The 25,526-nt window shown below is 49.0% G+C and overlaps 1 protein-coding gene across 3 annotated transcripts in view; it reads right to left on the reverse strand.

Moving 5' to 3' along the window:
* The window catches only part of stk11ip (serine/threonine kinase 11 interacting protein), a 111,236-nt gene that overhangs the window by 27,816 nt on the left and 57,894 nt on the right, over positions 1–25,526 (reverse strand). For all 3 annotated transcript variants that reach the window (XM_078403253.1, XM_078403251.1, XM_078403252.1), the window contains 2 exons: positions 20,883–21,306; positions 16,596–16,711 (listed from right to left, as the gene is read on the reverse strand). In XM_078403253.1, coding sequence (XP_078259379.1) covers positions 16,596–16,711; positions 20,883–21,306 — 540 coding nt within the window. The remainder of the gene's footprint in view (positions 1–16,595; positions 16,712–20,882; positions 21,307–25,526) is intronic.

The following is a 25,526-nucleotide window of genomic DNA, read 5'->3' on the forward strand; positions in this document are numbered from 1 at the left end:
GGATTAATGCACTAATCTTGCTTCACTTAATCTCTCTTTAGCAAATATTTGATCACTGGCTGTTTCAGAATAACGCTGTAATCATTCACGACCCTGAACACAGGGCCTGGGAGGGGTGGGATGAACAATCACACATTTCTCACAGGGACATTTGGTGCCTGTGAAGCCAACACTCAGATGTAATCTGGTTCTCTGATTAAGATTGGTGGTTACAGCAAATTCCAATGCCTTCCCATGGCCATCTTTGTTAGTTTAGTTCAGAGATAGAGCACGGAAACAGGCCATTTCGACCCACCGGGTCCGCGCCGCCCAGCGATCCCCGCACACTAACACTATCCTACACACACTAGGGACAATTTTTACATTCAAACCAAGCCAATCAACGCAGTGTACAACATTTGGAGATAAGACACAAAAAGCCGGAGTAACTCAGCGGGACAGGCAGCATCTGTGGAGAGAAGGAATGGGCGACGTTTCGGGTTGAGACCCTTCTTCAGACTCGGCCCATTCCTTCTCTCCACAGATGCCGCCTGAGTTACTCCAGCTTTTTTGCGTCTGTCCTCGGTTGAAACCAGCATCTGCAGTTCCTTCCTGCACGTACGACATTTGGAGCATTGTGAGCAGTCTTGGGCCCCGTATCTGTGGAAGGATGTACTGGCATTGAAGAAGGACCAGAGGAGGTTTACGAGAATGATCTCGGGATGATTGGGTTAACATCCGATCAGCATTTGACAGCACTGCACTCGCTGGAGTTTAGAAGAATGAGGGGGGACCTCATTGAAACTTACCGAACACTGAAAGGCCTGGATAGAGTGAAGCAGAGGAAAGAACTGCAGATGCTGGTTTAAGCCGAAAATAGACACAAGGAGCTGAAGCAGCTCAGCGGGTCAGACAGCATCTCTGGAGAGAAGGAACGGGTGATGTTTAGACAATAGACAACAGGTGCAGGAGGAGGCCATTCGGCCCTTCGAGCCAGCACCGCCATTCAATGTGATCATGGCTGATCATTCTCAATCAGTACCCCGTTCCTGCCTTCTCCCCATACCCCCTGACTCTGCTATCCTTAAGAGCTCTATCTAGCTCTCTCTTGAATGCATTCAGAGAATTGGCCTCCACTGCCTTCTGAGGCTGAGAATTCCACAGATTCACAACCCAAGGGTCTCGACCCGAAACGTCGCCCATTCCTTCTCTCCTGAGCAGCTGCCTGACCTGCTGAGTTACTCCAGCATTTTGTGAATAAATACCTTCGATTTGTACCAGCATGTGCAGTTATTTTCTTACACTACCTTAGGTTACGTATCCGAGTCCGCTCCAGAGATCGGAGCACAAAGATTTAAGTCGACCCTCCCATTGCCTTAGATTTGCAAATGAGATGAGAAAGCAAAGACATTAACCATATAACCATATAACAATTACAGCACGGAAACAGGCCCGTTCGGCCCTACCAGTCCACGCCGACCACTTTCTCTGACCTAGTCTCATCTACCTGCTCTCAGACCATAAGCCTCCAATCCCCTCCCATCCATATACCTATCAAATTTACTCTTAAATAATAAAATCGAGCCTGCCTCCACCACTTCCACTGGAAGCTCATTCCACACACCCACCACCCTCTGAGTAAAGAAGCAAAATGTGCAGGAAACAACTACAGATGCGGGTTTAAGATCGAAGGTAAACGCAGAATTCTGGAGTAACTCAGCGGGTCTGGCAGCATCTCTGGAGAGAAGGAATGGGTGACGTTTCGGGTCGAGACCCTTCTTCAGACTGATGTCAGGGGAGGGGGCGGGACAAAGAGAGAAGGTAGTCGGAGACAGGAAGACTAGTGGGAGAACTGGGAAAGGGGGAGGGGATAGAGAGCGAGAGGGAAAGCAGGGACTATCTGAAGTTAGAGAAGTCAATGTTCATACCGCTGGGGTGTAAAGTAGCCAAGCAAGATATGAGGTGCTGTTCCTCCAATTTGCGCTGGGCCTCACTCTGACAGTGGAGGAGGCCCAGGACAGAAAGGTCAGATTGGGAATGGGAGGGGGAGTTGAAGTGCTGAGCCACCGGGAGATCAGGTTGGTTAAGACGGAGTCTACCATTGTCATGCAAATATTAATATTCCCACACCACTGTGTTGAAGATCAGGGAAGTTATGCGTCCAATATTGTGAAGATTGGGCATCCACAGCAGTAGAGCTGCTGCCTCACAGCGCCAGAGACACGGATGTGATCCAGACCTAAGGTGCTGTCTGTACGGAGTTTGCATGTTCACCCCGTGACCATGTGGGTTTCCGGTTTCCTTCGACACATGCAGGTTTATAGGTTATGGGTTTATAGGTTAATTGGCTTTGTAAATCGACCTTAGTGTGCAGTACAGTGCAAGTGTATGGGGCGACATATGGGATATGGGGGCAAAATGGCTGCAGAATGTCCCACAATATAACTACTGCACTGTAGTTGTGGCAGGTACAATAGATTTTGGGCAGACTAGGACTTTATTCTTTGGAGCACAGGAAGCTGTGAAGTGGTTTTTAGTTTAGTTTAGTTTAGCGACACACCACGAACACAGGCCCTTCGGCCCACCGGGACCACTACGACCAGCGATCCCCGCACGTTAACACTATCCTATACCCACTAGGGACAATTTTTACATTTACCAAGCCTATTAACCTACAAACCTGCACGTCTTTGGAGTGTGGGAGGAAACCGAAGATCTCGGAGAAAACCCACGCAGGTCACGGGGAGAACGTACAAACTCCGTACAGACGGCGCCCGTAGTCAGGATCGAACCCGGGTCTCCGGCGCTGCATTCGCTGTAAGGCGGCAACACTACCGCTGCGCCACCGTGACCGCCCTAATCTTTTAAGGTGATCCTGTAGAGGCATGAGGGGGAATAGATGGGGCGAATGCACGAAGCCTCCACGCACACTAACGCTACCCGACACACACTAGGGACAAGTTACAATTTCACCAATCCAATTAACTCACAAACCTGTACTTCTGTCTTTGGAGTGTGGGAGGAAACCGGAGATCCCCGAGAAAACCCACGCAGGTCACGGGGAGAACGTACGAACTTTGTAGAGACTAGCCCCGTAGTCAGGATGAACTACGTAATGTATATTTACGATATACATTAATGACTTAGACGAAGGGATTAAAAGTACCATTAGCAAATTTGCAGATGATACTAAGCAGGGGGGGGGGGGGGGGGGGGGGGTAGTGTGAATTGTGAGGAAGATGCAATAAGGCTGCAGGGTGACTTGGACAGGTTGTGTGAGTGGGCGGATACATGGCAGATGCAGTTTAATGTAGATAAGTGTGAGGTTATTCACTTTGGAAGTAAGAATAGAAAGGCAGATTATTATCTGAATGGTGTCAAGTTAGGAGGAGGGGGAGTTCAACGAGATCTGGGTGTCCTAGTGCATCAGTCAATGAAAGGAAGCATGCAGGTATAGCAGGCAGTGAAGAAAGCCAATGGAATGTTGGCCTTCGTAACAAGAGGAGTTGAGTATAGGAGCAAAGAGGTCCTTCTACAGCTGTACCGGGCCCTGGTGAGACCGCACCTGGAGTACTGTGTGCAGTTTTGGTCTCCAAATTTGAGGAAGGATATTCTTGCTATGGAGGGCGTGCAGCGTATGTTCACTAGGTTAATTCCCGGAATGGCGGGACTGTCGTATGTTGAAAGGCTGGAGCGATTGGGCTTTTATACACTGGAATTTAGAAGGATGAGGGGGGATCTTATTGAAACATATAAGATAATTAGGGGATTGGACACATTAGAGGCAGGAAACATGTTCCCAATGTTGGGGGAGTCCAGAACAAGGGGCCATAGTTTAAGAATAAGGGGTAGGCCATTTAGAACGGAGATGAGGAAGAACTTTTTCAGTCAGAGAGTGGTGAAGGTTTGGAATTCTCTGCCTCAGAAGGCAGTGGAGGCCAGTTCGTTGGATGCTTTCAAGAGAGAGCTGGATAGAGCTCTTAAGGATAGCGGAGTGAGGGGGTATGGGGAGAAGGCAGGAACGGGGTACTGATTGAGAGTGATCAGCCATGATCGCATTGAATGGCGGTGCTGGCTCGAAGGGCTGAATGGCCTACTCCTGCACCTATTGTCTATTGTCTATTGACAACCCGGCTCTCTGGCGCTGTGAGGCAGCAACTCTACCACTGTGCCACACGACTGTCATATGAGGAAAGATTGGAAAGACTGGGCTTGTATTCACTGGAGTTTAGAAGGATGAGACGGGATCTTATAGAAACATATAAAATTATAAAAGGACTGGACAAGCTAGACGCAGGAAAAATGTTCCCAATGTTGGGCCAGTCCAGAACCAGGGGCCACAGTCTTAGAATAAAGGGGAGGCCATTTAAAACAATACAATACAATACAATATATCTTTATTGTCATTGTACAGGGGTACAAACTGAGGTGAGAAGGAACTTTTTCACCAAAGAGTTGTGAATTTGTGGAATTCTCTGCCACTGAGGGCAGTGGAGGCCAATTCACTGGATGGACTTAAGAGAGAGTTAGATAGAGCTCTGGGGGCTAGTGGAATCAAGGGATATGGGGAGAAGGCAGGCACGGGTTACTGATTGTGGACGATCAGCCATGATCACAATGAATGGCTGGAAGGGCCGAATGGCCTCCTCCTGCACCTATTTTCTATGTTTCTATGTAACCCGAGTCTCTGGCGCTGTGAGACAGCAGCTCTATCACTGCGCCACCGTGCCGCTCCTCAATACTGTACTGCACTAAAGTTTCAATTTGGATGATCAGATCAGGACGGTATTGTTCAACTCAAGCCGATAATCCTCTGACTGAAATGAGCACAATTTCCACAGAGCCAAGATCATACTGACGAGGCATTGATGGGAATGGAATCACAGACAAGATTACTAAACACTACAGATTACCTCCCTTGAAAGGCATTAGCAAACCAGATGGGATTCTATGACAGGTCAGGAGGCTCAGATGTACTGGCACTGAGGCCCGCATTAATTCCACATCCATATTTAGTTACTTCAATTTACAGTCACGAGCTGGCACCAAGGGATTTAACTTCATGTACCTCGACCAGTGATCCACCACTAAGGCTGTGAGCCAAGGAACTTGATCGTATTACAATTCATTATTGCATGATTAACCTACAGGCCCGAATGAATGGCCTGGATCCAAAAAGAGAATTTTAATTCCCTAACTAAGACACAAAGGGCGGTCACGGTGGCGCAGCGGTAGGGTTGCCGCCTTACAGCGCTTGCAGCGCCGGAGACCCGGGTTCCATCCCGACTCCAGGCGCCGTCTGTACGGAGTTTGTACGTTCTCCCCGTGACCTGCGTGGGTTTTCTCCGAAATCTTCGGTTTCCTCCCACACTCCAAAGACGTGCAGGTTTGTAGGTTAATTGAGGAGAATTCAGTCTGAAGAAGGGTCTCGACCCGAAACGTCACCCATTCCTTCTCTCCTGAGATGCTGCCTGACCTACTGAGTTACTCCAGCATTTTGTGAATAAATCGATTTGTACCAGTATCTGCAGTTATTTTCTTGTACATTAATTGGCTTGGTAAATGTAAAAATAATCCCAAGTGCGTGTAGGATAGTGTTAGTGTGCGGGGATCGCTGGTCGGCGCGGACCTGGTGAGCCGAAGGGCCTTTTTAAACTAAACAAAACTAAAAACTCAGTGGGTCAGGCAGCATCCCTGGAGAATGTAGATAGGTAACAAGTTCACAAGTTATAGGAGTTGAATTAGGCCATTCGGCCCAACGTGTCGAATTTAGAAGGATGAGGGGGGATCTTATTGAAACATATAAGATAATTAGGGGATTGGACACATTAGAGGCAGGAAACATGTTCCCAATGTTGGGGGAGTCCAGAACAAGGGGCCACAGTTTAAGAATAAGGGGTAGGCCATTTAGAACGGAGATGAGGAAGAACTTTTTCAGTCAGCGAGTGGTGAAGGTGTGGAGGCCAGTTCGTTGGATGCTTTCAAGAGAGAGCTGGATAGAGCTCTTAAGGATAGCGGAGTGAGGGGGTATGGGGAGAAGGCAGGAACGGGGTACTGATTGAGAATGATCAGCCATGATCGCATTGAATGGCGGTGCTGGCTCGAGGGGCTGAATGGCCTCCTCCTGCACCTATTGTCTATTGTGTCTACTCCGCCGTTCAATCATGGCTGATATCTGCCTCCTAGTCCCATTTTCCTGCCTTCTCCCCATAACACTTGACGCCCGTTTTAATCAAGAATTTGTCTATCTCTGCCTTAAAAATATCCACTGACTTGGCCTCCACAGCCCTCTGTGGCAATGAGTTCCACAGATTCACCACCCTCTGACTAAAATCCCTCCTCACCTCTACCCAACCAGAAAATGTTTCCATGTAACTACCCGCCGACATTTTGGGTTGGGACCCTTCTTCAGAGTTTAGTTTAGTTTAGAGATACAGAGCAGAAACAGGCCCTTCGGCCCACCGGTTCCGTGCCCTTCGGCCCAGCACACTAATACTATCCTACCCCCACTAGGGACAATTATTACATTTACCAAGCCAATTAACCTACAAACCTGTGGAGTGTGGGAGAAAACAGAAGATCTTAGAGAAAACCCATGCAGGTCACGGGGAGAACGTGCAAACTCCGTACAGACAGCGCCCGTAGTCAGGATCGTAGTCGGGATGGAACCCGGGTCTCCGGTGCTGCATTCGCTGTAAGGCGGCAACTCTGATTGCAGGGGCAGGTCACAGGAAGAGTGGAGGGGTTGTTTTGATATGCAGATGTTTGGACAAAGGCCAGAGAGGAATCCACACAAGATGTGAACAAAAGGATGAGGGCATTGTGAATGGTGTAGCCAGAGGATTGACGAGGCGTGAACTGCATAGGAATGTGGGTGGAGGGGAGGATTAGAGTCAGGCTGGCCAGGATCCAGGGGAGGAGGAGGAGGATAGAATGGAGGGGGGGGGGGGGTAGGGTGGGGGTGGGATGACCGTTTATAGACAATAGGTGCAGGAGGAGGCCATTCGGCCCTTCGAGCCAGCACCACCATTCAATGTGATCATGGCTGATCATTCTCAATCAGTACCCCGTTCCTGCCTTCTCCCCATACCCCCTGACTCCGCTATCCTTAAGAGCTCTATCTAGCTCTCTCTTGAATGCATTCAGAGAATTGGCCTCCACTGCCTTCTGAGGTAGAGAATTCCACAGATTCACAACTCTCTGACTCTCTTATGGGGGAGAAAGGGGAGGGGGGATGTTTTGTCGAGGTTATCCCTCTAAGCCTGTTCAATCCATGTACACGTCTAAATGTTTCTTAAACGTTGCGATAGTCCCTGCCTCAACTACCTTCTCTGGCAGTCTGAAGAAGGGTCTCGACCCGAAACGTCACCCATTCCTTCTCTCCTGAGATGCTGCCTGACCTGCTGAGTTACTCCAGCATTTTGTGAATAAATACCTTCGATTTGATTTTTTAGATTTAGAGATACAGTGCAGAAACAGGCCCTTCGGCCCTTCGGCCCACCGGGTCCGCGCCGCCCAGCGATCCCCGCATACTAACACTATCCTACACCCACTAGGGACAATTTTTTTAAACATTTTGCCCAGCCAATTAACCTACATACCTGCACGTCTTTGGAGTGTGGGAGGAAACCGAAGATCTCGGAGAAAACCCATGCAGGTCACGGGGAGAACGTACAAACTCCTTACAGACGGCGCCCGTAGTCAGGATCGAACCTGAGTCTCCGGCGCTGCATTCGCTGTAAGGCGGCAACTCTACCGCTGCGCCACCGTGCCGCCCATTTGTACCAGCATCTGCAGTTATTTTCTTACACTTCTCTGGCAGCTCGATCCTTACACCCACCACCCTTTGTGTGAAAAAGTTACCCCTTAGATTCCTATTAAATCTTTCCCCTTCATCAAAACCTATGACCTCTGGTCCTCAATTAGTATAAGAAAATAACTACAGAGGCTGGTACAAATCGAAGGTATTTATTCACAAAATGCTGGAGTAACTCAGCAGGTCAGGCAGCATCTCAGGAGAGAAGGAATGGGTGACGTTTCCCAACGTCACCCATTCCTTCTCTCCTGAGATGCTGCCTGACCTGCTGAGTTACTCCAGCATTTTGTGAATAAATACCTTCGATCTGGTCCTCAATTGTTCTCCAAAGATGCTTCCTGACCCATGTGTTGCTCCAGCACTCTGTGTCCCTTTGTCCATGAACCAACATCTGTGGTTCTTTCTCTCTAGATTTTAATAACATGTTTATTTAATTTAATTAATGATTTTAAAGTTCAATTCAACAAAAGTCATGCGATGAGTCAAGTGCTGGTGTTCCTTTTAAAGAAATCTATATGGCTGATCATCCAAAACCAGTACCCCGATCCTGCTTTTTTCCCCGTATCCCTTGATTCCATTAGCCCTCAGAGCTATTTCCAACTCTCTCTTGAAAACATCCATCTGACCCCTCAAGCCTGCTCCCCCTTTCTGTATGATCGTGACTGAAGTGCCCAAGGTCTACAAACCAGCACGTCTTTGCAATGTGGGAAGGAAACCGGAGCACCCGGAGAAAACCCACGTGGTCACAGGGAGAACTGTAGGGCGGCACAGTGGCGCGGCGGTAGAGTTGCCGCCTTACAGCGAATGCAGCGCCGGAGACTCAGGTTCGATCCTGACTACGGGCGCCGTCTGTACGGAGTTTGTACGTTCTCCCCCGTGACCTGCTTGGTTTTCTCCGAGATCTTCGGTTTCCTCCCACACTCCAAAGATGTGCAGGTGTGTAGGTTAATTGACTGGGCAAATGTAAAAATGGTCCCTAGTGGGTGTAGGATAGTGTTAGTGTGCGGGGATCGCTGGGCGGCCCGGACCCGGTGGGCCGAAGGGCCTGTTTCCGCGCTGTATCTCTAAATCTAAAAAAAATCTAAAAACGTGCAAACTCAGTACAGACAGCAGCCATAGTCAGTGTAAGAAAATAACTGCAGATGCTGGTACTAATCGAAGGTGTTTATTCACAAAATGCTGGACTAACTCAGCGGGTCAGGCAGCATCTCAGGAGAGAAGGAATGGGTGACGTTTCGGGTCGAGACCCTTCCTCAGACTGACAGGATCGAATCCGGGCCTCTGGCACTGTAAGGCAGCAACTCAACCGCCGCGCCACCGTGCCACCCTACAGCATGGAAACAAGCCCTTTGGCCCAACTTGCCTGCGCTGACCAACAAGCCCCATCTACACTAGTCCTAACTGCCAGCGCTTGGCTCATATCCCTCTAAATATCCCTCTATACATGGAGCCGTCCAAATATCTCTTAAACGCTGTAATCATCTTGCAATTACCATAGCAGAAGTGAGGGAGATCTGGTCTGCTTTAGACACTGCTCATAGAAACATAGAAACATAGATAATAGGTGCAGGAGGAGGCCATTTGGCCCTTCCAGCCAGCACCGCCATTCATTGTGATCATGGCTGATCATCCACAATCAGTAACTCGTGCCTGCCTTCTCCCCGTACCCCTTGATTCCACTAGCCCCTAGAGCTCTATCTAACTCTCTTTTAAATTCAACCAGTGAATTGGCCTCCACTGCCCTCTGTGGCAGAGAATTCCACAAATTCACAACTCTCTGGGTGAAAAGGTTTCCTCTCATCTCAGTTTTAAATGGCCTCCCCTTTATTCTTAGTCTGTGGCCCCAGGTTCTGGACTTCCTCCAACATTGGGAACATTTTTCCTGCATCTGGCTTGTCCAGTCCTTTTATAATTTTATACGTCTCTATAAGATCCGCTCTCATCCTTCTAAATTCCAGTGGATAAAAGCCCAGTCTTTCCCATCTTTCCTCATGTGATAGTCCCGGGGATTAACCTCGTGAACCTACGCTGCACTGCCTCAATAGCAAGGACGTCCTTCCTCAAATTAGGAGACCAAAACTGCACACAGTACTCCAGGTGCGGTCTCACCAGGGCCCTGTACAACTGCAGAAGGACCTCTTTGCTCCTATACTCAAATCCTCTCCAGCACTAAGAGGTATGACTGGAAAACAGGACCATGACCGATGAAACCATCCGTGAAAATATATCCTCTTCTAAGTGCAAAAAGTAGAACAATTTGCGAACTCTTCGGGTTCGAACTTGCTCAGTAATCTTGGCAAATCCCTGGAATTCCGTGGAACATTGAACATGCATCCACAGGATGTTTCAAATTCTGTTCTCTGTTTCGTCCTGCCCCCACGCTCTGTGCTCCAAGTGAGAAAGAGCTGCCTCAAGTGTCCACCGGTAGAGTTGCTGTCTCACAGCGTCAGAGACCCTGGTTCGATCCCGACTACGGGTGCAGTCCGGACGGAGTTTGTACGTTCTCCCCGTGACCTGCATGGGTGGTCTCCGGTTTCCTCCCACATTCAATAGACAATAGACAATAGGTGCAGGAGGAGGCCATTCGGCCCTTTGAGCCAGCACCACCATTCAATGTGATCATGGCTGATCATTCTCAATCAGTACCCCGTTCCTGCCTTCTCCCCATACCCCCTGACTCCGCTATCCTTAAGAGCTCTATCTAGCTCTCTCTTGAATGTATTCAGAGAATTGGCCTTCACTGCCCTCTGAGGCAGAGAATTCCACAGATTCACAACTCTCTGACTGAAAAAGTTTTTCCTCATCTCCGTTCTAAATGGCCTACCCCTTATTCTTAAACTGTGGCCCCTGGTTCTGGACTCCCCCAACATTGGGAACATGTTTCCTGCCTCTAACATGTCCAACCCCTTAATAATCTTATATGTTTCGATAAGATCCCGTCTCATCCTTCTAAATTCCAGTGTATATAAGCCTGGAATTCCAAAGACGTACAGTTTTGTCGGCTAATTGGCTTCTGTAAATTGTAAGTCGTCCCCAGTATGTAGGAGCGTTTTAGTGTTGGGGGGTGATCGCTGGTCGGCACAGACTCGGTGGGCCGAAGGGCCTGTTTCCACGCTGTATCTCTAAAGTCTAAAGTAAAGAATCTCAGCTGAACTGGACCCTTTAGCCTCCGTCCGTGTTTGCTGCCAGCTAATGTCATTCCCATGTACAGGATCTGTACGGGATGTAACGCTGAGGATGTATAAGGTGCTGTGGTAAGGCAGCTTTTGAAATATTGTGGGCCCTATATCTGAGGAAAGATGTGCGGCTCTGGAGAGGGTCCAGAGGAGGTTTACAAGAATGATTCCAGGAATGAGTGGGTTAACCTATGATTAGGGTTGCCAACTATCTCACTCCCAAATAAGGGACAAGGTGACATCACCGCCGTGCTCCCCACGTGACCTCACCCAACCAGCGGCCACGTGCTCCCGCTCCACCAATGGCAACCTCCGTTAGGCGGCGCCGGGGCCTCTGGACCTACAGTGTCCGGGCCTACAGCGGCCCCCGGGCCTACAGTGTCCGGGCCTACAGCGGCCCCCGGGCCTAATACGGGACAAGGGCGGTCCCATATGCGACAAACCAATTTACCTAAAAATATGGGCTGTTCCAGCTAATATGGGACAGTTGGCAACCCTACCTATGATGAGCGTTTGTCGGCACTGGGCCTGTACTCGCTGGCGTTTAGAAGAATGGGGGGGGGGGTGGTCTAGCGAAAGTCTAGAGGACAAGGCCTCAGAATTCTGGCCTTGATTCACCTACTCTGGGTAAAAGACTCACCATCCCCGTACAAGCCCAATGCTGACAAACGCTCGTCATGCCTGACCCGCTGAGTTACTCCAGCACTTTGTGCCTATCTATACTGTACGCAATGTCTGACTCATGAAGGCCAAGGAGCTGAAAGAAGTGTTTGGACGTGGAATGTTTTTGTGATGGACTGCTGGAGGCACGGTCTGCCTCACTGCTTTGAGCATCATCAGAGAAACAACAGGACGAGACAAGGCTTGCACTGCCTGAGTGTACACTGATCAGCCAAAACATTATGACCACTGACAGGCAAAGTGATTAACATTGATTGTCTTGTTACAATGGCACCTGTCAAGGGGTGGGATATATTAGGCAGCAAGTGAACAGTCAGTTCTTGAAGTTGACGTGTTGGATGCTGGAGAAATGGGCAGGAGTAAAGACCTGAGCGACTTTGACAAGGGCCAAGTTGTTATGGCCAGACGACTGGGTCAGAGCATCTCTGAAACGGCAAGGCTTGTGGGGTGCTCCCGGTCAGCAGTGGTGAGTACCTACTGACAGTGGTCCGAGGAGGGACAAACCACAAACCGGCAACAGACAGGGTGTTGGGCGCCCAAGGCTCATCGATGCGCGAGGGCAACGAAGGCTATCCCGTCTGGTCCGAACCGAAAGAAGGTCGACTGTGGCACAAGTCACAGAAAATGTTAATGGTGGTCACGGGAGGAATGTGTCACAATACACAGTGCATTGCACCCTGCTGCGTATGGGGCCGCGTAGCTGCAGAGTGGCCACGATGACATAATGTTTTGGCTGATCAGTGTTGGTTAACTTGCGATTGGGATGTTGCTGGATCGAGATGTTGCTGGTACAACAGGCAGTCATTGCTCAACACCAATTGCCTCAGTGAGCTGCTGACTCACTGACCAACAGCTGACCTGTTGCTGGGATATTTCAAAATCCGGTTAAAACTTAATCATAGATCTGCCAGAACTGTTAAATACAAGTTTAGTCACGCTCAGCTTCCTTAAGCATGAAAGAAAATATCCGCTCGATATTCATAGTAGCAAGACACATTAGAGAGAGTTAGATTTAGCTCTTTGGGCTCAAGGAATCAAGGGATTTCGGGAGAAAGCAGGACAATAGACAATAGGTGCAGGAGGTGCAGTAGAGTTGCTGCCTTACAGCGAATGCAACGCCGGAGACCCGGGTTGGACCCTGACCATGGGTGCTGTCTGTACGGAGTTTGCACGTTTTCCGCGTGACCTCCATGGGTTTTCTCCGAGATAATAATAATATATTCCTTTATCCGTCCCACACCGGGGAAATTTACAAGATCTTCGGTTTCCTCCCACACTCCAAAGACGTGCAGGTTTGTAGGTTAATTGGCTTGGTGTAAATGTAAAAATTGTCCCTAGTGTGTGTAGGATAGTGTTAGTAGACAATAGACAATAGACAATAGGTGTTGGAGGAGGCCATTCGGCCCTTCGAGCCAGCACTGCCATTCAATGTGATCATAGGTGATCATTCTCAATCAGTACCCCGTTCCTGCCTTCTCCCCATACCCCCTGACTCCGCTATCCTTAAGAGCTCTATCTAGCTCTCTCTTGAATGCATTCAGAGAATTGGCCTCCACTGCCTTCTGAGGCAGAGAATTCCACAGATTCACCACTCTCTGACTGAAAAAGTTGTTCCTCATCTCCGTTCTAAATGGCCTACCCCTTATTCTTAAACTGTGGCCCCTTGTTCTGGACTCCCCCAACATTGGGATCCCGGTGGAGGGAGTCGGTACCGAGGGCCTGTGTGCGGACCGGTTGTGGGAGGGGGGAGGGAGGGAGCGCACGGCCTTGCTGGGGGAGTGAGCCGCTGGAGGCATTGCAGCAGCCTGGGGCTCGGCTGTTACTGGGCGCCGGTCCACGAGGCCGAGCGCGTGGTCCGTGAGGGGCCTGCAGCGGTGGAGCAGCGGCGGAGGGCACCACAGCTACACGTGGCCAGGTCGGCCCTGCAATGCCAGCACCACAACAGACCTTCACAGTCAGGTCAAGACCCCTGTACTTACAACGACTGGAACTTGGAGATGGCACCAAACTGGCGAAAGAGGCGGCATGGTGGCACAACGGTACAGTTAGAAACATAGAAAATAGGTGCAGGAGGAGGCCATTCGGCCCTTCGAGCCTGTACGCACCGCCATTCAATATGATCATGGCTGATCATCCAACTCAGTATCCCGTACCTGCCTTCTCTCCATACCCCCTGATCCCTTTAGCCACAAGGGCCACATCTAACTCCCTCTTAAATATAGCCAATGAACTGGCCTCAACTACCTTCTGTGGCAGAGAATTCCACAGACTCACCACTCTCTCTGTGAAGAAATGTTTTCTCATCTCGGTCTTAAAAGACTTCCCCCTTATCCTTAAGCTGTGACCCCTGGTTCTGGACTTCCCCAACATCGGGAACAATCTTCCTGCATCTAGCCTGTCCAACCCCTTAAGAATTTTGTAAGTTTCTATAAGATCCCCCCTCAATCTTCTAAATTCCAGCGAGTACAAGCCGAGTCTATCCAGTCCTTCTTCATCCAGTTGCTGCCTTACAGCGAATGCAGCGCCGGAGACCCGGGTTCCATCCCGACTACGGGCACCATCTGTACGGAGTTTGTACGTTCTCCCCGTGACCTGCGTGGGTTTTCTCCGAGATCTTTGGTATCCTCCCACACTCCAAAGACGTACAGGTATGTAGGTTAATTGACTGGGTAATATGTAAAAATTGTCCCTAGTGTGTGTAGGATAGTGTTAATGTGCGGGGATCACTGGGCGGCGCCGACACGGTGGGCCGAAGGGCCTGTTTCCGCGCTGTATCTCTAAATCTAAATCTAAAAAAAAAATCTGGAAACTGTCTCAGTGTACCACTGCCACACACACGTACTCTATCGGAGATGCTCATCTAAGATAGACAAACAGCTGGAGTAGCTCAGCGGCACAGACAACATCTATGGATAAAAGGAATATGTGATGTTTCGGGTCAAGACCCCGCTGCAGACTGAACCCGGGTCTCTGGCAAAACAAGGCAGTAACTCAACTGCTGAAGGAGGGTCTCGACCCGGAACAACACCTATTCCTTTTCTCCTGAGATGCTGTCTGACCCGGCTGAGTAACACCAGCTTTTTGTGTCTATCTTCGGTTTAAACCAGCATCTGCTGTTGCTTCCCACACATGCTTATCTAAGATGTATCTATGTGCTTGTGTATTGTGACATTTGTACTGAACTGTGCGCAAAAAGGAATTTCACTGTACTGTACTGCTGCTTCCAAGATGGCGCCCAGCCCAGCCCAGTGCTGCAGTTGTACAGGGCCCTAGTGAGACCGCACCTGGAGTACTGTGTGCAGTTTTGGTCTCCAAATTTGAGGAAGGATATTCTTGCTATTGAGGGTGTGCAGCGTAGGTTTACTAGGTTAATTCCCGGAATGGCGGGACTGTCATATGTTGAAAGACTGGAGCGACTAGGCTTGTATACACTGGAATTTAGAAAGATGAGAGGGGATCTTATTGAAACATATAAGATTATTAAGGGGTTGGACACGTTAGAGGCTGGAAACATGTTCCCAATGTTGGGGGAGTCCAGAACCAGGGACCACAGAATAAGGGGTAGGCTATTTAGAACGGAGATGAGGAAAAACCTTTTCAGTCTGAGAGTTGTAAATCTGTGGAATTCTCTGCCTCAGAAGGCAGTGGAGGCCAATTCTCTGAATGCATTCAAGAGAGAGCTAGATAGAGCTCTTAAGGATAGCGGAGTCAGGGGGTACGGGGAGAAGGCAGGTACTGATTGAGAATGATCAGCCATGATCACATTGAATGATGGTGCTGGCTCGAAGGGCCGAATGGCCTACTCCTGCACCTATTGTCTATTGACTATTTGTGTGCTAGCCACAGAAGCAGATCTACAATCTATACATTACTAAACCCCTCATCTTGTATATATGTGGGTCTGTGGATATATTTGAGCGTGGGCTTGTGGATATATTTGTTCCCGAAATACAGCCAAAACGGTACACGATAGCGCAACAATTTTAGGCCCACCTTACTCGCCATTGGCCTGCGGTTCAAATGGTTGTTATATTTTAAAAGGTATTCACTTTTTAAACTTTAATAACTTTCCACTTGCCCTTCCCGTCAGCCGCACCTGCGCAGTAATACCTCCGTGTTCCACGTCACAACGGGAATCCAACGTGTCCCCCGCCTGCGCAGTTGGGGCCCGTTGATCTAATACTTACGTAAGATGGCCGTTGATGTTCAGGGATGATGGAGTGGGTGAGAGGGTGAATGGGGCGGAAGGGGGGGAGGGGAGGGTGCTACATCAATGCAGGAGAGGTTTGGACCCCACGGGTCCACAGTACCTAGTCACATATTACAAATCCCCACACTCCTAAATCTCTATTCTCTCGATTGTAATCATGTGTTGCCATTCCGCTGACCGGATAGCACGCAACAAAAGCTTTTCACTGTACCTCGCTCGGTACACTTGACAATAAACTAAACTGTAACTGTAATCTCGGCACAGGTGACAAATAAAGTACCGTGCCAGACAACAAACAGATGGAGTGGATGTGGAGAGGATGTTTCCACTAGTGGGAGAGTCTAGGACCAGAGGGCACAGCCTCAGAATTAAAGGACGTTCCCTTTAGGAAGGAGATGAGGAGGAATTTCTTTAGTCAGAGGGCGGTGAATCTGTGAGATTCTTTGCCACAGACGGCTGTGGAGGCCACAAGTCAGTGGATATTTTTAAGGCAGAGATAGATAGATTCGTGATCAGTGCAGGTGTCAGGGGTTGTGGTGAGAGGCGGGAGAATGGGGTTAGGAGGGAGAGATAGATCAGCCATGATTGAATGGCGGAGCAGACTTGATGGGCCGAATGGCCTAATTCTGCTCTGAACAGCAGTCCCAGAGAGCCCCAGCTCCCAGCCCCACACCTCCGGCCACCAGGGGGGGCCACCGAGCCCGTGACAGCAGCAAGCTGCCCCTCCCCATACCTTGATGAAGCACTGGTATTCTTCCTTGTCTTCACTGAAGATCTCAACATCAAGGAAGAGCTTTAGCCGGTGGTCAATGGTCTGAAAATCGTCCACAGACAGGTTGAAGTCATCTCCTGTTGGGGGTGAGTAACGACAACCAGCGTAAGGTGCAGGGTAATAGTGAACGGCCCAATAGTGAAAACAACACAAGCACATTAAAGATAGGCACAGAGTGCTGGAGTAACTCAGTGGGTCAGGCAGCATATCTGGAGGACAAGGAAAGGTAGCGCGGGGGACAGGGTGGGGGTGTGGTGAAGGGTCCAGAACTGAACTGTCACCTATCCATGTTCTCCACAGATGCTGCCTGACCCGCTGAGTTACTCCAGCACTCTGTGAAACGTCACCTATCCATGTTCTCCACAGATGCTGCCTGACCCGCTGAGTTACTCCAGCACTCTGTGAAACGTCACCTATCCATGTTCTCCACAGATGCTGCCTGACCCGCTGAGTTACTCCAGCACTCTGTGAAACGTCACCTATCCATGTTCTCCACAGATGCTGCCTGACCCGCTGAGTTACTCCAGCACTCTGTGAAACGTCACCTATCCATGTTCCCCACAGATGCTGCCTGACCCGCTGAGTTACTCCAGCACTCTGTGAAACGTCACCTATCCATGTTCCCCACAGATGCTGCCTGACCCGCTGTGTTACTCCAGCACTCTGTGTCTAAACATTCCTGTTCTTTTTCTTTAAGGTCTCTGTTGGGTTTTTTGTTACTGCGGCTCTTTTGACTTTAGAGATACAGTGCGGAAACAGGCCCTTCGGCCCACCGGGACCACGCCGACCAGCCTGTCCACTCGATCTATCCTACACAATAGGGACTCTTACAGAAGCCAATTAACCTACAAACCTGCACATCTTTGGAGTGTGGGAGGAAACCGGAGCGCCCGGAGAAAACCCACGCAGTCACAGGGAGAATGTACAAACTCCGTGCAGACAGCACCCGTAGTCATATAACATATAACGTATAACATATAACATATAACAACTACAGCATGGAAACAGGCCTGTCCGGCCCTACCAGTCCACGCCGACCATTCTCCCTGACCTAGTCTCATCTACCTGCTCTCAGACCATAACCCTCCAATCCCCTCCTATCCATATACCTATCCAATTTACTCTTAAATAATAAAATCGAGCCAGCCTCCACCACTTCCACCGGAAGCCCATTCCATACAGCCACAACCCTCTGAGTAAAGAAGTTCCCCCTCATGTTACCCCTAAACCTTTGTCCCTCAATTCTGAAGCTATGTCCCCTTGTTGGAATCTTCCCCACTCTCAAAGGGAAAAGCCTACCCACGTCAACTCTGTCCGTCCCTCTCAAAATTTAAAAAACCTCTATCAAGTCCCCCCTCAACCTTCTACGCTCCAAAGAATAAAGACCCAACCTATTCAACCTCTCTCTGTAGCCTAAGTGCTGAAACCCAGGCAACATTCTAGTAAATCTCCTCTGTACCCTCTCCATTTTGTCGACATCCTTCCTATAATTTGGCGACCAGAACTGCACACCATACTCCAGATTCGGCCTCACCAATGCCCTGTACAATTTCAACATTACATCCCAACTTCTATACTCGATGCTCTGATTTATAAAGGCAAGCATACCAAACGCCTTCTTCACCACCCTATCCACATGAGATTCCACCTTCAGGGAACAATGCACAGTTATTCCCAGATCCCTCTGTTCCACTGCATTCCTCAATTCCCTACCATTTACCCTGTACGTCCTATTTTGATTTGTCCTACCAAAATGCAGCACCTCACACTTATCAGCATTAAACTCCATCTGCCATCTTTCAGCCCACCCTTCCAAAAGGCCCAAGTCTCTCTGTAGACTTTGAAAATCTACCTCACTATCAACTACTCCACCTATCTTAGTATCATCTGCATATTTACTAATCCAATTTGCCACACCATCATCCAGATCATTAATGTAAATGACAAACAACAGTGGATCCAACACAGATCCTTGGGGCACTCCACTAGACACTGGTCTCCAACCTGACATACAATTGTCAACCATTACCCTCTGGTATCTCCCATTCAGCCATTGTTGAATCCATCTTGCAACCTCACTATTAATACCCAACGATTTAACCTTCTTAATCAACCTTCCATGTGGAACCTTGTCAAATGCCTTACTGAAGTCCATATAGACAACATCCACAGCCTTGCCCTTATCAATTTCCCTGGTAACCTCTTCAAAAAATTCAAGAAGATTAGTCAAACATGACCTTCCAGGCACAAATCCATGTTGACTGTTTCTAATCAGGCCTTGATTATCCAAATAATTATATATATTGTCCCTAAGTATCTTTTCCATTAATTTTCCCACCACAGACGTCAAACTAATAGGTCTATAATTGCTAGGTTTACTTTTAGAACCTTTTTTAAACAAAGGCACAACATGCGCAATGCGCCAATCTTCCGGCACCATCCCTGTTTCTAATGACGTTTGAAATATTTCCGTCATAGCCCCTGCTATTTCTGCACTAACTTCCCTCAATGTCCTAGGGAATATCCTATCAGGACCTGGAGACTTATCCACTTTTATATTCTTCAAAAGTGTCCGTACCTCCTCTTCTTTAATCCTCCTAATTTCCATCACTACTCTACTTGTTTCGCTTACCTCACATAATTCAATATCCTTCTCCTCGGTAAATACCGAAGAAAAGAAATTGTTTAATATCTCCCCCATTTCTTCCGGCTCAGCACATAGCTGTCCACTCTGACTCTCTAATGGACCAATTTTATCCCTCACTATCCTTTTGCTATTGACATATCTGTAGAACCCCTTGGGGTTTACTTTTACATTACTTGCCAAAGCAGCCTCATATCTTTTTTTCGCTTTTCTAATTTCCTTTTTAAGATTCCTTTTACATTCTTTATATTCCTCAAGAACCTCATTTACTCCCTGCCGCTTATATTAATTGTCAGGTCCAACTTGGATAGCACTTTAGTTCAGTTTAGAGATACAGTGCGTAAATAGGCCCTTCGGCCCACCAGCGATCACTAGCACTATCCTACTACATAATAGGAACAATTAACCAAAGACAATTAACCTGCAAGCCCGCTCATCGTTGGAGTGCGGGTGGAAAGCAGAGAACCCGGAGAAAACCCACGCGGTCACAGAGAGAACGTGCAGGATTACATAGAAAATTGGTGCAGGAGGAGGCCTTTCGGCCCTTCAAGCCAGCACCGCCATTCATCGTGATTATGGCTGATCATCCACAATCAGTAACCCGTGCCTGCCTTCTCCCCATACCTCTTGATCCCACTAGCCCCTAGAGCTCGATCTAACTCTCTCTTAAATCCATCCAGTGAATCGGCCTCCACTGCCCTCTGTGGCAGAGAATCCCACAAATTCACAACTCTCTGGGTGAGAACGTTTTTTCTCACCTCAGTTTTAAATGGCCTCCCCTTTATTAGACAATAGACAAGAGGTGCAGGAGGAGGCCATTCGGCCCTTCGAGCCAGCACCGCCATTCAATGTGATCATGGCTGATCATTCTCAATCATTCTTAGTATAAGAAAATAACTGCAGATGCTGGTACAAATCGATTTATTCACAAAATGCTGGAGTAACTCAGCAGGTCAGGCAGCATCTCGGGAGAGAAGGGATGGGTGACGTTTCGGGTCAAGACCCTTCTTCAGACTGTGTCCAGAACAAGGGGCTACAGTTTAAGAATAAGGGGTAGGCCATTTAGAACGGAGATGAGGAAAATCCTTTTCAGTCAGAGAGTTGTAAATCTGTGGAATTGTCTGCCTCAGAAGGCAGTGGAGGCCAAGTCTCTGAATGCATTCAAGAGAGAACTAGATAGAGCTCTTAAGGATAGCGGAGTCAGGGGGTATGGGGAGAAGGCAGGAACGGGGTACTGATTAAGAATGATCAGCCATGATCACATTGAATGGCGGTGCTGGCTCGAAGGGCCGAATGGCCTCCTCCTGCACCTATTGTCTATTGTGTGGCCCCTGGTTCTGGACTCTCCCCAACGTGGGGAACATGTTCCCTGCATGCCGGCTGTCTGGCGCCGTGAGGCAGCAGTTCTGCCGCTGCCCCACCTCCAGTGCCGCCCCGCCAGCTGCTCACCTCTGCAGGGTGTCTAACGCCGTGAGGCAGCATCTCTGCCGCTGCCCCACCTCCAGTGCTGCCCCGCTAGCGGCCACCTCTGCAGGGTGTCTAACGCCGTGAGGCAGGATCTCTGCCGCTGCCCCACCTCCAGTGCCGCCCCGCCAGCTGCTCACCTCTGCAGGGTCCGGAGGCATCGTCTGTGCCGTCGAAGGAGAGCGAGTTGCGGGTCAGGGTGGACCCCATGGGGGTGCTGTAGCGGTAACTCCAGGCCAGGCTGCCGGGCGGCGAGCTGGCACTCCCCTTGTGGCTGAGCCGGGCCGTGTAGGAGCCGGGGCTGGGGGCCAGCACGCCGCCCCTGCAGCCCGGCGTGTCCACCACTCCCCGGCCTCCATCGCCGCCCCCCGAACTGTCCGACAGTCGGCTGCCGTCCCGGGTGCTGAGGCTGCTGCCACTCCGCTCGCACTCCAGGTAGAAGCTGGCGCATTTACCCACGGCAAAGCTGCTGCTCTCTGCGTCCAAGCTGTAGGCGGCCGGCAACTCCTCTCCTGGGACCTCTGGTCTAGAGTCCACACTCACTCCGCCCAGCCATTCAACACTCTGTACATAGGAACACAAGGTCATCAGGTCATAACATCACTAGTCCATCAGGTCATTAGTCCATCAGATCATACGATCATCAGCCCATAAGATCACTAGTCCCATAAGATCATGTCCATAAGATCACTAGTCCCATAAGATCATGTCCATAAGATCACTAGTCCCATAAGATCATGTCCATAAGATCATCAGTCAATAAGATCACTAGTCCCATAAGATCACTAGTCCCATAAGATCATCAGTCCATAAGATCATCAGTCCATAAGATCATCAGTCTATAAGATCATACGATTATCAGGCCATAACATCACTAGTCCCATAAGATCACTAGTCCCATAAGATCACTAGTCCCATAAGATGATCAATCCATAAAATCATTGATCCATAAGATCATCAATCCATAAGATGATCAATCCATAAGGTCAGCAATCCATAAGGTCATCAGTCCATAAGATTGTCAGTCCATAAGATCATCAATCCATAAGATCACTAGTCCATATCACGTCCATAAGATCATCAGTCCATAAGATCACCAGCCCATAAGATCACTAGTCCATATCACGTCCATAAGATCATCAGTTCATAAGATCACTGGTCCGTTAGATCAAGTCCATAAGATCAGGTGATAAGTTCATTAGTGATAGGAGTAGAATTAGGCCATTCGGCCCATCAAGTCTACTCCATTCAATTATGGCTGATCTATCTCTCCCTCATAGACTCTCCCACTAGTGGAAACATCCTCTCCACATCCACTCAATCCAAGCCATTCAGTATACGGTACATTTCTATGAGACCCCCCTCATCTTTCTAAACTCCAGCGAGTACAGGCCCAGTGCCAACAAATGCTCATCGTAGGTTAACACACTCATTCCTGGGATTGTTCTTGTAAACCTCCTCTGGACCCTCTCCAGAGCCAGCACATCCTTCCTCTGATATGGTCTCCAGGATTGCTCACAATACTCCAAATGCGGCCTGACCAGCGCCTTACACAGCTTCAGCATTACGCCCCTGTTTTTGTATACAAGACCTCTCGAAATAAGTGCTAGCATTGAGTTTGCTTTCTTTACTACCAAATCAACTTGCAAGTGAGCTTTTTGGGAATCCCGCACCAGCTCTCCCAAGTCCCTTTGCTCCTCCGATTTCTGGATTCTCTCCCCATTTAGAAAATAGTCTATGCCTTTATTCCCACAACCAAAATGCATGACTGCACACTTTGCCCCACTACATTCCACCTGCCACTTCTCTGCCCACTCTCCCAACCTGTCCACGTCCTTCTGCAGAGTCCCTGCTCTCTCTACACCGCCTGCCCTTCCACCTATTTTCGTGTCATCCTCAAACTTGGCCACAAAGCCTTCAATCCCCTCGTCCAAATCATTAATATACAGCGTGAAGATTAGCGGCTCCAGCATCAAGCCCTGCGGAACTCTGCTAGTCGCTGGCAGCCAACCTGAGAAAACCCCCTTTACTGCCACTCTTTACCTTCTGCCACCCAGCCAACCTGCCATCCATGCTGGTAGCTTCCCTCTGATACCATGGGCTCACATCTTTCTTAGCAGCCTCCCGTGTGGCACCTTATCGAAGGCGTTCTGAAAATCTAGGTATACAACATCTACTGACCCTCCTTGTCTGCCCTGCTGTTTACTCCTTCAAAGAATTCCAGCAGACTCTTCGGGCAAGGCCTCCCGTTCACAAAACTATGCCGACTTCAGCCTATTTTATCATGAACTTCTAAGTTCAGACTAACCGGCGTAAAGTTTCCACTATTCTACTTAGGAAAGCCCAAGCCAGATGGGCAGGCCATGTCGTCAGAATGCCCGAGAGTCGACTGCCAAAACAGCTTCTGTATGGAGAACTGTGTCAGGGCAAGCACTCAGTAGGAGGACAGAAGAAACGGTTTAAGGACTGCCTCAAAGTGTCCCTCAAAGACTTGGACATCAATCTCAACACTTGGGAGTCTCTTGCTCTGGACCGTCCAACCTGGCGTAGCAAGCTCACCACAGGAGCCCGTGCAGCAGAGAACAGACGCACTGCAGAGGCCCAGAGGAAACGCACCGCTCGCAAGGCCCGGGCTGCCTCCACTTCCACTGCAGCACCCATCCACTTGTGTCCTACGTGTGGGCATGCCTTCCGGGCCCGGATTGGCCTCACCAGTCACTTCCGGACCCACAGTCACCAATCCTCCAACTGGAAGTGAAGTCATGGTCATCTTCCAACCCGAAGGACCAACAACAACAACAACTTTGCTCCCTTTTTGTACATAAATTTGTCAGATTACCACAAGATACTGTTCAGATTACCACAAGGCTTGTATACACTGGAATTTAGAAGGATGAGAGGGGATCTTATCGAAACGTATAAGATTATTAAGGGGTTGGACACATTAGAGGCAGGAAACATGTTCCCAATGTTGGGGGAGTCCAGAACCAGGGGCCACGGTTTAAGAATAAGGGGTAGGCCATTTAGAACAGAGATGAGGAAAAACTTTTTCAGTCAGAGAGTTGTGAATCTGTGGAATTCTCTGCCTCAGAGGGCAGTGGAGGCCAATTCTCTGAATACATTCAAGAGAGAGCTAGATAGAGCTCTTAAGGATAGCGGAGTCAGGGGGTATGGGGAGAAAGCAGGAACGGGGTACTGATTGAGAATGATCAGCCACGATCACATTGAATGGCGGTGCTGGCTCGAAGGGCCGAATGGTCTACTCCTGCACCTATTGTCTATTGTCTATTAAATTCCAAGCCCACAAGATCAGGTAAACGCACAGAGTCTCTTGCCCAGAGTAGGGGAATCGAGGGCCAGAGGGCACAGGTTCAAGGTGAAGGGGGAAAGATTTAATAGGAATCGGTGGGGTAGCTTTCTCACACAGAGGGTGGGTGGGTGTATGGAACGAGCTGCCAGAGGAGGTAGTTGAGGCTGGGACTATCACAACATTTAAGAAAACAGTTAGACAGGTACATGGATTGGACAGGGTTAGAGGGATATGGGCCAAAAGCAGATAGGTGGGACAATTTACGTAAAGGGGAAGTGCAACGATACCTTGTACACCAATCACTGAATGTAAGCGTGCAGGTACAGCAGGCAGTGAAGAAGTCTGATGGCATGTTGGCCTTCACAACAAGAGGATTTGAGTGTAGGAGCAAAGAGGTCCTTCTCTAGTTGTACAGGGCCCTGGTGAGACCACATCTGGAGTATTGTGTGCAGTTTTGGTCTCCTAATTTGAGGAAGGACATCCTTGCTATTGAGGCAGTGCAGCGTAGGTTCACCAGGTTAATCCCCGGGATGGCAGGACTGTCATATGAGGAAAGATTGGACAGACTGGTCTTGTATTCACTGGAATTTAGAAGGATGAGAGAGGATCTTATAGAGACGTATAAAATTATAAAAGGACTGGACAAGCTAGATGCAGGAAAAATGTTCCCAATGTTGGGGGTGTCCAGAACCAGAGGCCACAGTCTAAGAATAAAGGGGAGGCCATTTAAAACTGAGGTGAGAAGAAACTTTTTCACCCAGAGAGTTGTGAACCTGTGGAATTCTCCGCCATAGAGGGCAGTGGAGGCCAAGACAGTGGATATTTTTAAAGCAGTGATAGACAAGTTCTTGATTAGAACGGGTGTCAAGGGTTATGGGGAGAAGGAAGGAAAATGGGATTGGGAGGCAGAGATCAGCCATGATTGAATGGTGTAGACACGATGGGCCGAATGGCCTAATTCTACTCCTACAACCTGCAAACATGTGAACTGACTGCGTGGAGTTTGTACGTTCTCCCTGTGACCGCGTGGGTTTTCTCCGGGATCTCTGGATTCCTCCCATACTCCAGAGCGTACAGGTTTGTAGGTTAACTGGCTTGGTGTAAAATTGACACTGATGTACAGGGTGGAACCAGCGTAGGGATGATTGATAGACAATAGGTGCAGGAGGAGGCCATTCGGCCCTTCGAGCCAGCACCGCCATTCCCCCTGACTCTGCTATCCTTAAGTGCTCTATCCAGCTCTCTCTTGAATGCATTCAGAGAATTGGCCTCCACTGCCTTCTGAGGCAGAGAATTCCACAGATTCACAACTCTCTGACTGAAAAAGGTTTTCCTCATCTCAGTTCTAAATGGCCTACCCCTTATTCTTAAACTGTGGCCCCTTGTTCTGGACTCCCCCCAACATTGGGAACATGTTTCCCGCCTCTAACGTGTCCAACCCCTTAATAATCTTATATGTTTCGATAAGATTTCC

Source organism: Rhinoraja longicauda, chromosome 8 (assembly GCF_053455715.1).
Source record: "Rhinoraja longicauda isolate Sanriku21f chromosome 8, sRhiLon1.1, whole genome shotgun sequence".
Lineage (NCBI taxonomy): Eukaryota > Metazoa > Chordata > Chondrichthyes > Rajiformes > Arhynchobatidae > Rhinoraja > Rhinoraja longicauda.